We start from the raw sequence: 12,085 nt of genomic DNA, 5'->3' as shown, positions 1-12,085 counted from the left end.
GTTTCTATGAACTTTTAATGAGGATTTGAACAGAAGATAGAAAAGTAACACTCTGGTCAAGGCAGGCTTTTCTTTAGACTTTCATACAAGGCAATGGCTGAGAGAAGCCAAACTCTCAGAGGAAACAGGTCTTGAGGAAGGAGCTGAGAAAGGATCAGAGCGATGGTCCAGACGCCGCAATCACCAGCCCGCCAACCTCTTGGAAGCAGCTTGCTGTTTCTAGAAACGGCTCTGTCCAGACCTCGGCTTCGCTGCCCTTGAGGCCTGGGGTGGCAGAGGGTTCAGAGCAGCAGTGTGTGGGGCAGGAGCCTCAGCGCGAAGCGAGGAGGGCCTGGCGGTGGATGCCCGCGTGGGGCGCAGGCGGCCAAGGCTGCCCCCTCTGCGGGGTGCTGCGCTCACTCCTGGAGGGACATGTGGTCCAGCAGGTGGGCGGGGACCAGGCCTCTGTGGCCGCCCAACTCCCCGTAGTAGAAGCCCTTGTCGTCCACAGGCCCGTGGACGGTGACCACGTCCCCTGCCCTCAGTGACAGCTGGCCCTTCGCCGGGCCCCGCGCCAGCCAGTCCCGGGGGTCGTAGTCCAGAGCTGCCATCATGGTCTTTGGAGCCCAGAGTGAGGAGGAGGGCGTTCCGGGGCTCCCCTGCGGCAGGGGAGAGGAGCCCTGGGGGCCGGTGAGCCCCTTGGAGTCATCCAGGTGTCCTGGCAAATGCCACCTGCCACGGCCATCAGTCCACCCCGTGCCCGCGTCCACCTCGGCCACCAGGTGACTGGCGCTGCTGCCCCCTGGCCTGCTGCATTCGCTGCGCCAGAAGCCGTGGGGGTCCTGCAGCCGCCCTTTCCAGAGGGCCAGCTCCCCCCCTGCAGCCTTGGGGGTGGCAGACACGGCCAGGGGCTCGTGATCAGGGAGGGCCACAAAGAGCCCAGCCAGAGAGCCCACCCTTGTCCCTGGCGGCGGGGCGGCACCCCTGGGCGTCCCGAGGGCCTTGCGGGACTGAGCAGGACACGATGCTGAGCTGGGCCCCCGGACCCAGCCCCCAGCCCGGGCCCCCGGAGCCTGGCCTTGCATGCTGGGCCCCCGGAGCCAGCCCCCAGCCCGGGCCCCCGGAGCCTGGCCTTGCATGCTGGGGCCCCGGAGCGCTCGTCTCTGCTCTTGCCCCTCTGCGCCCCGCGCGTCCTCCAGCTGAGCGCCACTGAAGCCAGGCGCGGATTGCTGGCTGCTGCCCAGCTCAGGAGGGGTGGACTCGAGAGCGTCTGCCTTTTGTCTGAGGACTTTCCCAGAGGCGGCCTTCCCCTGATGCAGCGCCTTGCCGGGAACAGGCTCAGGGGACAGACGGGGGACTCCCGGGGCAGGGCTTGGGCCAGTGAGCGCCCGCCAGTCCTGGGTCCCCTCCCCGCGAGGCCGGCCCCGTGGCAGAGACGGCCTGTGGTTCCAGGGACGCTTCTCAAAGAGCCGGTTCTTTCTGGAGGGCTTCCGGGCCTCCGTGGGCCCCTGGGCTTGGCTGCCCGAGCCTGCACTGGGACCTCCACGTTCTGAAATCAGTTTGGGCTCTGGGGACTGCCTCCTTGGGGGTTCTTCAGGGAATGCTTCGAGACACCTGGCTCGGGGCTCCCTGCCGCTTCGGGGGGCGTGAGGGTGGGCCTTGGCACTCAGGGGTGTAGGCCCCAGCCTCTGAGGGCAGACGGGGAAGCTCCCGCTGACGGCAGATGGGTCCCCACAGGTGTAGCTGAAAGGCGACATCTCTGGCCAGTGGAGAGACGTGAAGCAGTCGTAAGGGATCTGGGCAGGCACGGAATCCAAGGACTCGCCACAGAGAGACGTGGTTCTCACTGAGATCTTCTGGCACATCGCAGGCCACGGGAGCTGGGAGAGCTCCAGCAGTGTGCTCCCCGCGGTGGCCTCGGCCACATCCGCCACCTTGAGCCCATCAGCGTACACGGCGTACCCCGTGACTGGGACTCCGTTGGAGGACCCAGCCGCGTCGATCGTCACGGGGAGCCAGCTGACCACGAGGAGGCCTGGGGAGGCGTGGCGCTCCACCAGCACGTCCAGGGGAGGGTGGGGGGGCCCCGCCAAGGGTGTCTCGAAGGTGACGGCGGAGGGCGTCTTCTCCCGGCAGGCCTGCAGCGAGTCGCAGGTGGGGTGCACCTCCACCCGCACCTGGTACCTCGTGCCGGGCTTCAGGTGGCGGAAGGTGTAGCCAGTCACGCCCATGGGGGTCAGGGCATGCTCCCGGTTGTCCAGGTACACCGTGTGAGGGTGGCTGTCACCCACCCAGGCGATCTCGGCCGACGTGGACGCGACACTCTGCAGGTGAAGGCGCACGGGGGCCGTACGAGGAACGCTGTTGGTCCCTGGAGGAGCATTGGAGGGTCCCTGCCTGTCCCTGCTCTCCTGGGAGCCCAACCGGCTGGCTCCCGTCTTGGTGTCTGAGACCTCTGCTGCCACTTCCGTCCTGGAGCCCACCCTCGCCACTGGGCATGGCCCTCTGTCCACAGCTGCCTGGGCTTGCCCAGGTAAGAAGCCGGGACTGGGGTCATCCTTCCAAGCTTGGCCCTGCCCAGCTGCCGGGAACCGAGTGGGGCCTCGGTCCAGGGACTCAGTGGGCAGGCGGCCCTGGATGTCGCTGTCGGGGATCTGCTCCACCAGGTTGGAAGGCACCAGCCCCCGCCGGCCGTCCGCAAGTGCCCCTTCATAGAAGCCGTCCTTGTCCATGTCGCCGAAGATGTACACGTGGTCCCCAGGCATGAGTGGCAGCTCGCTCTCAGGGTGCTCGTTGGGCCCCTCAAATGGGTTGTAGCTGTACCGAGCCAGGAAGATTTTGAGCTTCGGGGTGGCCACGGAGACCTCCAAGCCCCCCGCCTCCAGGGTCGAGGGCAGGCTGTCCGGCTCCAGGTCCTCTGCCTCACTGGCTGTATCGGTGTCCAGCGTAGGGCAGGAGGGCACCGTGGCCCACGCGGACTCCACCTCCGAGGAGGAGCTCGACTGGAAGCCGGTCCTCTGGGGGTGGAGCCTGGAGTCCAGAGGCTGGCCGCTGGAGTCTGGAGCTTGGGGGACCCAGGCTGGCTGCCCGAGGGCAGCTGGGTTTTCCAGCAGGAGGTCTTCCTTCCTCCGTCTGTCTCTGCTGGGCGGAGGGGACGCTGGGTTCACGGGCCCCAGCTGCGGCTCGGTCCCCGGGTCGTCCTGGGGAGGCTGGCCAGGCTGGCACTGTGGTGCCCACATCTCGTCCCGGGCGGCCTGGAGATCACACAGGACCTTCTGCAGGTGGTGCTGCAGCTGCTGCTGCCAGTCCTGCCTCTGCGCCGCCTGCTGCAGCAGCTGTTCGGCCAGCAAGCCGGCGGCGTCGCGCTGCTGGCACGCGAGGCCCAGCTGCCCGCGCACGTCCTCGTTCTCGGCCGCCACCTTCCGCGTCCAGGCGGCCTGGGCCTGCAGCCGCGCGTTCTCCTTGGCCAGCCAGGCGCCCTCGCGGAGCGCCACCTGCAGCTGCGCCTCAGCCTCTTGGCCCCGCCGCAGCGCCGCCGCCGCCTGCACGCCCAGCTCCTCGCACTCCTGCCGCCGCTCGCTCAGCTCGCGCTCCAGCTCCCGCACTTGGCGCCGCGCCGCCTCGCAGGGCGCGCTCTGGCCGCCCGCCTCCGCGCGGGCGCCCCCGGCGGCCTGCTGCAGCGTCAACTGCCATTGCAGGCGCAGCACCTCCTGCTGGGACTCGCGCTGCAGCCGGTCCAGGTCGCCGATGCTGAGCCACTGGGCGCTGGCGGCGCCCTCTCCGGGGAGCGGGCCGAGGCCCGAGGCGACGCGCGCCTGCAGCAGGTGGCACTCTCGCCGCAGCTCTTCGATCTGCTTGTCCTTGGCCAGCAGCGCGCTCGCCTGCTCGGACAGGTCCCGCGCGCGCTGGTGGGCCAAGGCCTGGCAAAGCTCCAGGCCCGCGCGGCTCTCTCCGGGCACCGGCGCGCTCACGGCCCGCAGGTTGGCCTCCTGCAGCTTGCGGGCCCGGTCCTCCAGGCGCCGCGCGAGACTGGTCAGCTCGGCGCGCTTCCCCTTGAGCCGCTTAGCCTTCTCGTTCGCCTCGTCGGGGAGGCCCAAGCGCCGCAGCCGTACGTTTTCCTCGCGGAGGCCGGAGCAGGGGCGCGCCAGCTCCTGCAGCGCCTCGGACAGCTCCGAGTTCCGCCTCAGCAGCTCGCGGTGGCCCGGGCCCGGCGGTGGGGGGCTCGGGGCTTCGCGGGGCCGGCTCCCCGCCTCTTCCCCCTCTCGCAGGGCGCTAGGTGTCTGGCGCTCCGATGGGGGCGGCGACGGCGGCGGCGGCAGGGGCCTCAGGGAGCCCGAGAGGGAAGCGTCTGGCGAGGAGGACTCGGGGGCCCTGGGGTGACTCGGGCTGCCGTCAAGCGAGGGGCGGGGACCCGCCGGCGCCAGGGAGTCGAGCGAGCTGGCGCGCGCGGGGAGCGGGCTGCCGGGGGAGCGGGCGCGCGCCGCGGGCACCTGGTCGAGGGAGCGGGAGCGCGCGCGGACGCCCGCGCTCCGGCCATCCCGGGCTCCGAGTCCGCGTGCGGCCTTGGCGGCGGCCTCGCGAGACGGCTCTCCCAATGGAAGAGGGGCGTCGGGGGCGCTGGGCAGGGCGGGGTGCCAGTGAAAGTGCTCCAGGATGTACTTGAGAAACAGCCGGCGCTCCGCGTCGAGCGCGGCCTGCAGGTGGCGGATGCGCGAGGCCTGCTCGCCGTGAGTCTCCCAGCGCAGCTGCGCCAGGACCTCCTGCAGGCGGCACCGGCACCGCGCGCCCGCGTCCTCGGGCGGCCCCGCGCGGCCGCCGCCGTAGCCGCGGCTCAACAGCTCCTCGGCCAGCTGGCGCTGCAGCTCCCGGGCCTGGCGCGCCACGCCGTCGCGCTCCCGGCGCAACACCTGCTGCAGCTGCCGCATCTCGGCGTCCTTCCAGCGCAGCAGCTGCCGGATCTCGGCCTCGCGCTCCCGCAGCACGTCCTCCCGCAGCTGCCGCAGCTCCCGGCTGCGCTGCGCCTCCCACTGGGAGCGCAGGTGGTCCGCCAGCTGCTGCCGCTCTCGCTCCGCCTCCTCTCGCAGCTGCCGCGCCCCGGCCGAGAAGCGCCTTCGCTCCGCCCGTCCGCGCGCCCGCTCCGCCTCCAGCTCCACCCGCAGCTTCTCCAGCTCCCGCCGGTGCTCCTCCAGCGCCGCCGCCGCCGCCGCCGCCGGGCCCGGAGTCGCCGGCTTCTGGGAGGCTGCGCGGCCGCCGTCCGCAGGGCTGGGCGAGTCCTTGGTCATGGTGGACGCGGCCGGGCCAGACACCGGACCGCGTCTGGCCCGGGCCGCCTCTCGCCAACGGCCGCCGCCGCCCCGGGCCGCGGCCAACCGCCCCGCGCGCCCCTTCCGGTGCCCGAGGGTCCTCGCGCGCCCCTTCCGTCCCTGGGCGCGCTCTCCCACCTCCTGCGGTGGGCGCACCGGCCCGCGCTCCTCTCTCCGCTGCCTATGCGCGCGCTGGGCTCCGGACCCCCGGGGCTGAACGCCGCCCATGTCCAATCCGGCGACGCCCAGGGGTCTGTCTGGCTGGCCCCAGGCCTCTGGCTGGCACTGGCACCACGTGCCTTACTACCTTTTTCCTGGATGATACTTTTGTGGCCAAGGAACCCCGGGTGAATCGCGGGCCGGTCGTCTGGGCCTGAAAATCACCAGTGGGTGTGAGCCCACCTTGCCTGGCCCTGCCAAGGATTTGGGTGGTGTGGGTACTGGAAGGGCTTCCCAGGTGGCCCTGGTGGTAAAGAACCCAGCTGCCAATGCAGGAGATGCAAGAGACGCAGGTTCAATCCCTGGGTCGGGAAGATCCGCTGTAGGAGGGCATGGCACCCCACTCCAGTATTCTTGCCTAGAGAATCCCATGGACAGAGGAGCCTGGCGGGCTACGGTCCATAGGGTCACAAAGAGCTGGACACAACTGAAGCGGTTTAGCATGCGTGCACACACACGTGCGTGCGCACACACACGGGGGCTGGAAATCAAAACAAGATATGCTTGAACTTGAGGGTGTGCCCTGGGCTCACCTAGGGGAGGGTGTGTCTGGGTCCTGCAGCCCCGCTGCTCCTACCCTTCCAAGGACCCCTCCCAAGACTTGCGTGCATTATCTGTTTAAACCCCCTAAGCCCATTTTACAGAGAAGCCTCGAGCCCATGGCCTGGGCATGGTGGCAGCCGAGACAGGGCAGAAGGGTTCCTTTAAGGACCAGAGCCCCGAACTGTGATTTCCTGGTTCATTTTCACAACCACCCTGGAGACCGCTCTGTGAGAGGGGGACCTCCCGACAGTCACAAGGCCCAGAAGTAACTCAAAGTGAAAGTGTTAGTCACTTACTTGTGTCTGACTCTTTGTGACCCCATGGAGTGCAGCCTGGCAGGCTTCTCTGTCCATGGGATTCTCCAGGCAAGAATACTAGAGTGGGTAGCCTTTCCCTTTTCCAGGGGATCTTCCCAACCCAGGGATCGAACTCAGGCCTCCTGCATTGCAGGTGGGTTCTTTACTGTCTGAGCCATCAGGGAAGCCCAGAGAAGTAACTGAGTGGGGATTCGAACCTGCAAAATTCTGCCTCCAGTTTCCATGGGCACTCTGGTGCCATCTGACTGACTTCAAGGTTGCAGCTAGGAGGACCCCTTCCCAGTACTCCTCCCCAGGCTTCCTCTCCGGGAGCCTCACGTCTCACATCCGCAGAAGGAGAGAGGCAAGTGGAACCCGGAGGCAGTGGAGGGGCAGGGGAGGAGGGGAAGAATGCAGCTACCGTGAGGGCCGGGCCTGCCCTTGGGCCTGGCTCAGGAATGCCCAGCTTTTCCAAAAAGAAAAACCAAAGGCCCTCGTGGGCCCTGCTGCTCCCCACACGACCGCTCTGGAGGCAGCATAGCCGGAGAACTCTCCTGGCTCTCCATGGGGCAGTGCATCAGATGCTTAGGGCTGTGGGCCTTTGGAGTCCAATGTCCCTTCAGCTTTTTGACCTGCTCCCGTGTTCTCGCTGCCCCGCTGTGTGACCTCCCAGAGCTCCTTGACCTCTCTGAGCACTCATTCCCTCTGTAAGGTTTCAAGGAAGTGCGACTACACAGTGCCCAGAGCAAGCTCCCTGCCAGCTCACTCATTTCAGTGCTAGATCAGGAAACAGGCCTGCCAGGCAGGTATTTGGCTGAGGCTGGCAGGGTGCCAGGGTGGAGCCAGCCCAGGGGCCTTCTGAGCTTCCTGGGGCTCACCCAGATGCCTCGTGGCAGGTGGGCAGATGCCTCAGAGACCTGGGCGTCCATCCAGGCTCTGCCACTTCTTGCCTGAGGGACCATGGCTGGCTCTCTTCCAGGGTGTATCGCAGCATCGGTCTCGCAGGGTTGGGACCCTGTCAGCCCAGGACCCTGGGCTCGGTGTGTAGTAGGCGCACCGAGCTCTGTGTACGCTCCAGTCTCCCCATCCAGGGCTTGGCCCGGACTTTCATAGGCTTCCCGGAGTCTGAAGAGGTGGCCTGGCTCAAAGGCCTCCGGGCTGCAGCGTGTTGGGGACGACACAGAAATGACGCGTGCTGCACTCAGCGCGGATGCTTGCCACACATTATTTTCTGTTTCTGCTTCTTGTCTGTCTTTTTGGCCACCCCATGCAGCTCATGGAACCTTAGTTTCCCCACCAGGGATTGAACCCGTGCCCTTGGCAGTGAGAGCTCCAAGTCCTAACCGCTGGTCCACCAGGGTTATTTAAACCAGGCATTCGATATATGAGCGGTCTCAGTCCCATTGGATTCAGAGTTCTGCTCAAGGCAGTAGGCTGGTTAGTGGGCTCCACACAACCCCTGGTTTTGTCCACTCACTATTAACCTTATCTAATCCTTTGGCCTCTGCTGAGCAGTTCCTCCTCCAGGAAGCCCTCCCTGACTCTCCAGGCTGGGCTTGGGCAACCCAGGACCCTGCAGCTCTGATCATACCACCCAGCGCCTCTCCTTCTGGAGCAGGTACGTGTCTGGTACACGTGTTCCTGCCCAGAGTGGGCTAAGAGGAGGGGTAAGTGAAAGTCCCTCCACAGAAAGGAGGGACAGGGACCCGGGGCCAGGCAGGCAGGGGACAAAGGGCATGGCCTCCCCGGGCCACCTGGCCTGCCTGTATCCTCCATTCAGGTACCACCTGGCAGCAAGGGCGAGGACCCCAGGCTCCAGACTGCCCGCTGGGGCCCTGGGCAGGGGCCTCAGGCTGGGCTAGGGGTGAGGCTCAGGCCACTAGAGAGGCGCTGGTGGAATCCTAAGCTGTGGAACCCACACGCACGCACATGCATGCACACACAGGCACACGCATACATATGCAGGCACAGACACACACGGAGACACGCACACAGGCAGGCATACACATATACGCATGCACACAGGCACACGTGTACACTCACGCACGTGCACACATATGCAGGCACACACACAGGCGCACACATGTACACCCATGCACACACGCAGACATGCACACGCAGGCACACACACAACACCCCACGCCCGCATGCACACATGTAGGCACACACAGGCACACACCCTGCACACGCAGGCACACATACACACTCAGGCGCACACGTACACATGCACACACGCAGACATGCACACGCAAGCACACACATGCATAACACCCCACGCCCGCATGCACACATTCAGGCGCACACGTGTACACCCATGCACACACGCAGACACATGCACAACACCCCACGCCCGCATGCACACATGTAGGCACACACGTGCACACATAAGCAGGCACACGCATACACACGCAGGCACACACATGCACTTGGCTGCTTCCAGCCCGGCCACCTGTGTGGCTGTAAGCTCAGGAACGTTACTTACATCTGGCTCTTGCCTGCCCTTGCCCCGGCGCCACGTGGCTCCGGGGGACGCAGCTGGACCTGTGGTCCCACCCGTTTGCATCCAGTCTTTAACGTTGTGACCCCATTACTGACCCCGCTGCTCCTCAGGGTGTGGCACCGGCCAGCACCTGGGGCCTTTACAGCTCAGGCTGTGCTGCTTGGAGCATGGCTGTCTAGCCACGAGCCCCCCACAGGACCCTCAAAGTGAATTTCCCCTTCCCCCCACCAGCCTCTCTTCTGTGATCAACCTTCCTGTGTTGCTCCTGGCGCAGAACAGATAGACAGGCAGCCCTCTCACTCACACAGGCTTTCCCTAGGTAGGTGCGCAGACAACCTTGGCCCCATCTTGCAGGTGGGCAAACTGAGGCTCAGAGAAGCCTCCACCCTTTTTGCTGCACTCATGTTTTTCATTCTCTTTTCTCCTGGTGTGTGCTTGTTTTTTGTTTTCTGGGCTGTGCTGTGAGGCTTATGGAATCTTAGTCCCCTGACCAGCGATCAAGCCCAGGCTGTCAGCAGTGAAAGCCTGGAATCTCAACCACTGGACCTCCAGGGAATTCCTGATACTCTAGTTTCTCATCCTGGGTTCCCGTGAACGCTAATGTACCGTGGGAGATGCCACTGGGCAGTGGCGAGTATCAAGAACACAGGGAATTTTGGCTCCAGGGGTCCTCTGTGAGAGGAGAGGTGGATGAGGGGGATGGGGGAGGTGAGACACCAGGATGGTCCTGGTGGTCGTGGAGCCACAGGAATCATGTCTTCATGGGACCCCTAGGCACAGCTCTGTTGGACAGAGGCTGAGGCCCCCGAGGCTCAGCGGAAGCAGGTGGCTCACCTGGGTACGTGGGCAGCTGGGGCAAAGCCAGACAGTCAGCTCAGGGCTTTGGGAGGGGCTCCGCAGCCTGGCCGATCTGTCACAGCCCCTAGGAGGGTGGTCAACAGTGAGGGAAGGAGGGCAGGCTGCTGCCAAGGAGCAGGACCCCAGCTCGAGCCCCTGGGAGCCCCACGGCACCATCCCGTCACTGCCCGTGCTGGTGCCACCCGAGGGGCATCAGAGGAACATGGTGGAGTGGCTGAGCAAGTGGGGGCCTCATCCATCTCCCACTATTAAGGCTGAGCAGTGATCATCCAGCTAGCTGCAGACACCCCTGCGGACTCTGAACTCGGGAGCCTGACTGCTTTCCTTGGGTCTCAGCTTTCTCGCCTAAAACACAAAAGGGACGGATCATATAGGCAATTTTCAAAGGCGACTCCCTCGTGCCTCTGGGGTCCTGGCAAATACTGTAGGGTGGGAAGGACATGCCGGAGCTGACCACTCACTCACGTCATTTGTCAGGCTGTAAAGGAGGACTTCCCTCTGTGGCTCAATTGGTAAAAGAATCTGCCTGCAGTGAAGGAGATCAGGGTTCGATCCCTGGGTTGGGAAGATCCTCTGGAGAAGGGAATGGCAACCTACTCCAGTCTTCTTGCCTGGAGAATCCCATGGACAGAGGGGCCTGGTGGGCTGCAGTTCATGGGGTCGCAGAGTCGGACATGACTCTGCCTAATGCAGCACAAAGAGGACGTTGGTTTACAAGTGTTTTTAAAGAGGCAGACTGGGGATTCCCTCATGGTCCAGTGGTTGGGACTCTGGTGTGCTTCCGCCGCAGGGGGCACAGGTTCAGTCCCGGGTCAGGGGAACTAACATCCCATAAGCTCGTGGTGTGGCCAAAGGAAAACAAGAAGGTGTGCTGCTGGTAAGACTGAGAACCTCTGAGTTAGAGAGCCTTCTGCCTATCAGTGGCCCCACTGCCCCAGCGCCCCCTGGTTCCCCGATCTGGAGAGGGGTCCCGTGGCCCTTGTGTCTGGCTCCGCACCACGCCTGCAGCCCCGTGCTCCGTGTCTGTGACCACTGGGCTGGGTGGCCATGGGGCCTGGGGCTGCTTCTGCTCATCTGCCCTCTGCCAGCCACGCTCTGATCCGCTTGGGGCACTCGACCTAGCTGAGGGTCCCGGGCTGCATCCTGAGAGCCCACCGGGGGCTTTAGGCTTCCTGTCCCTGTGGCTGCAGTCGCCCCAGCTTTCCAGCCCGCTTCTCTTATTTGTGGGTCATCATTCCAAAGTCTTCTCAGCATCTGAGACAGAGCCCAGGGCCGAGTCCGGGCCCGGGGAACGCGTGGCTGGAGAAGATGAGGCCTGCCAGCCGGGGAGGCGGGCGTCCTGGCGCAGTTCACGGTCTAGGGTCAGCAAGTGTCGCTCAGTCATGCTAAGTCACATCCGACTCTTCTCAGCCCCCTGGACTGGGGCAGACAGAGGCGTTCAACACAGATGTGGCAAAGGAACATGGTAGTGAGCTCCCAGTGTGCCCTTGGGCCGGGAGCCAGAGGTGTGGCGCTGACCGGGAGAGGAGCCCATCCCAGCCGGGCAGGAGAGCCCAGGCTGCCCAGAGCGGGGACCCTGACTCCAGATGGAAGGACCTGCCGCGCCCTCAGCCCCTTCCCTCGGGGCTTCCTGCTGCAGGTCACGGGACTGCACGCGGCACCACCCCATCCTGAGGCGGTGTGTACCTTCTCCAGGTCAACTCCCGGGCCCACCGGTCCACCCCCTCAGCGGGCAGGGGCAGCGGGTGCCAGCCTCCAGCTCTCTGGCTGCAGCCCCCTGGCCACCCTGGGCTGGACTCTGTCTCGGCGGTCCTGGCCCTGCTGCCTCCGCCCCCTTGTCCCCCCCGAGGGGGACCGGCCCATCCCCACCAGCACGGGACAGGCCTCGTTCCTGAATCCTCACCACAGTCGGGAGGCTGGCGCTGTCCTCTCTGGAGGGGGAAACTGCCCGGGTCCCATGAGGCCCCAAGCAACCCGAGCCTGGCGCTGCCAGAGGCGGCCCGCGGGCTCTGACCGCCTGGGCATCACTGGGATACCCAAGCCGCTGTCTCCTGAGGACCCCGCGGCCATCAGCAGCAGCGTCTTGACTTTTAGCTCCCACTGTTGCCAGGACAGACCCATCCTCCGTCTTCGGCATCTGCATCCCTCTCTGCTCTGGGCCCCTCCCAGCCACCGTCTTCCTGTGCAGCCAGAAGCCCGAGGAGGCCTGGTCCACCACCACCCCCCCCCCCACGGACACCTGGCAGAACCTGCAGTCCAGAGATTCGGCACTCGCCCTCATCAAATGTTGGCTGAGCACCCTGCCTGGTCCAGGCAGAGGGTGGGGGCAGGTGCCAAGTTAGTCTCCTTACTCACTAAGCACAGAGATCCTGCAGTGGCGTTTGCGA

General features: G+C 65.3%; 1 protein-coding gene across 1 annotated transcript; it reads right to left on the bottom strand.

Moving 5' to 3' along the window:
* Window positions 1-395: 395 nt before the first annotated feature.
* On the bottom strand, window positions 396-5,261 carry LOC128062474 (RIMS-binding protein 3B-like). The gene is made up of 2 exons (XM_052654955.1): window positions 1,112-5,261; window positions 396-1,057 (listed from the first exon to the last, which is right to left on the bottom strand). Exons 1-2 carry the CDS (start codon window positions 5,259-5,261, stop codon window positions 396-398), a joined length of 4,812 nt encoding a protein of 1,603 aa, XP_052510915.1.
* Window positions 5,262-12,085: the final 6,824 nt, after the last annotated feature.

This window comes from Budorcas taxicolor, chromosome 17 (assembly GCF_023091745.1).
Source record: "Budorcas taxicolor isolate Tak-1 chromosome 17, Takin1.1, whole genome shotgun sequence".
NCBI lineage: Eukaryota > Metazoa > Chordata > Mammalia > Artiodactyla > Bovidae > Budorcas > Budorcas taxicolor.
Note: the sequence above shows the minus strand (reverse complement) of the source record. Positions and strands in the feature narration are given on the sequence as shown.

Bases quoted from the DNA above. Each gene is read 5' to 3' on its own strand.
- LOC128062474 (XM_052654955.1), bottom strand. From the start codon at position 5,261: ATGACCAAGGACTCGCCCAGCCCTGCGGACGGCGGCCGCGCAGCCTCC. The intron at 1,058-1,111 runs GCCAGGCTCCGG...CCAGCATGCAAG, and splicing joins CCGGGGCCCCAGCATGCAAG to GCCAGGCTCCGGGGGCCCGG.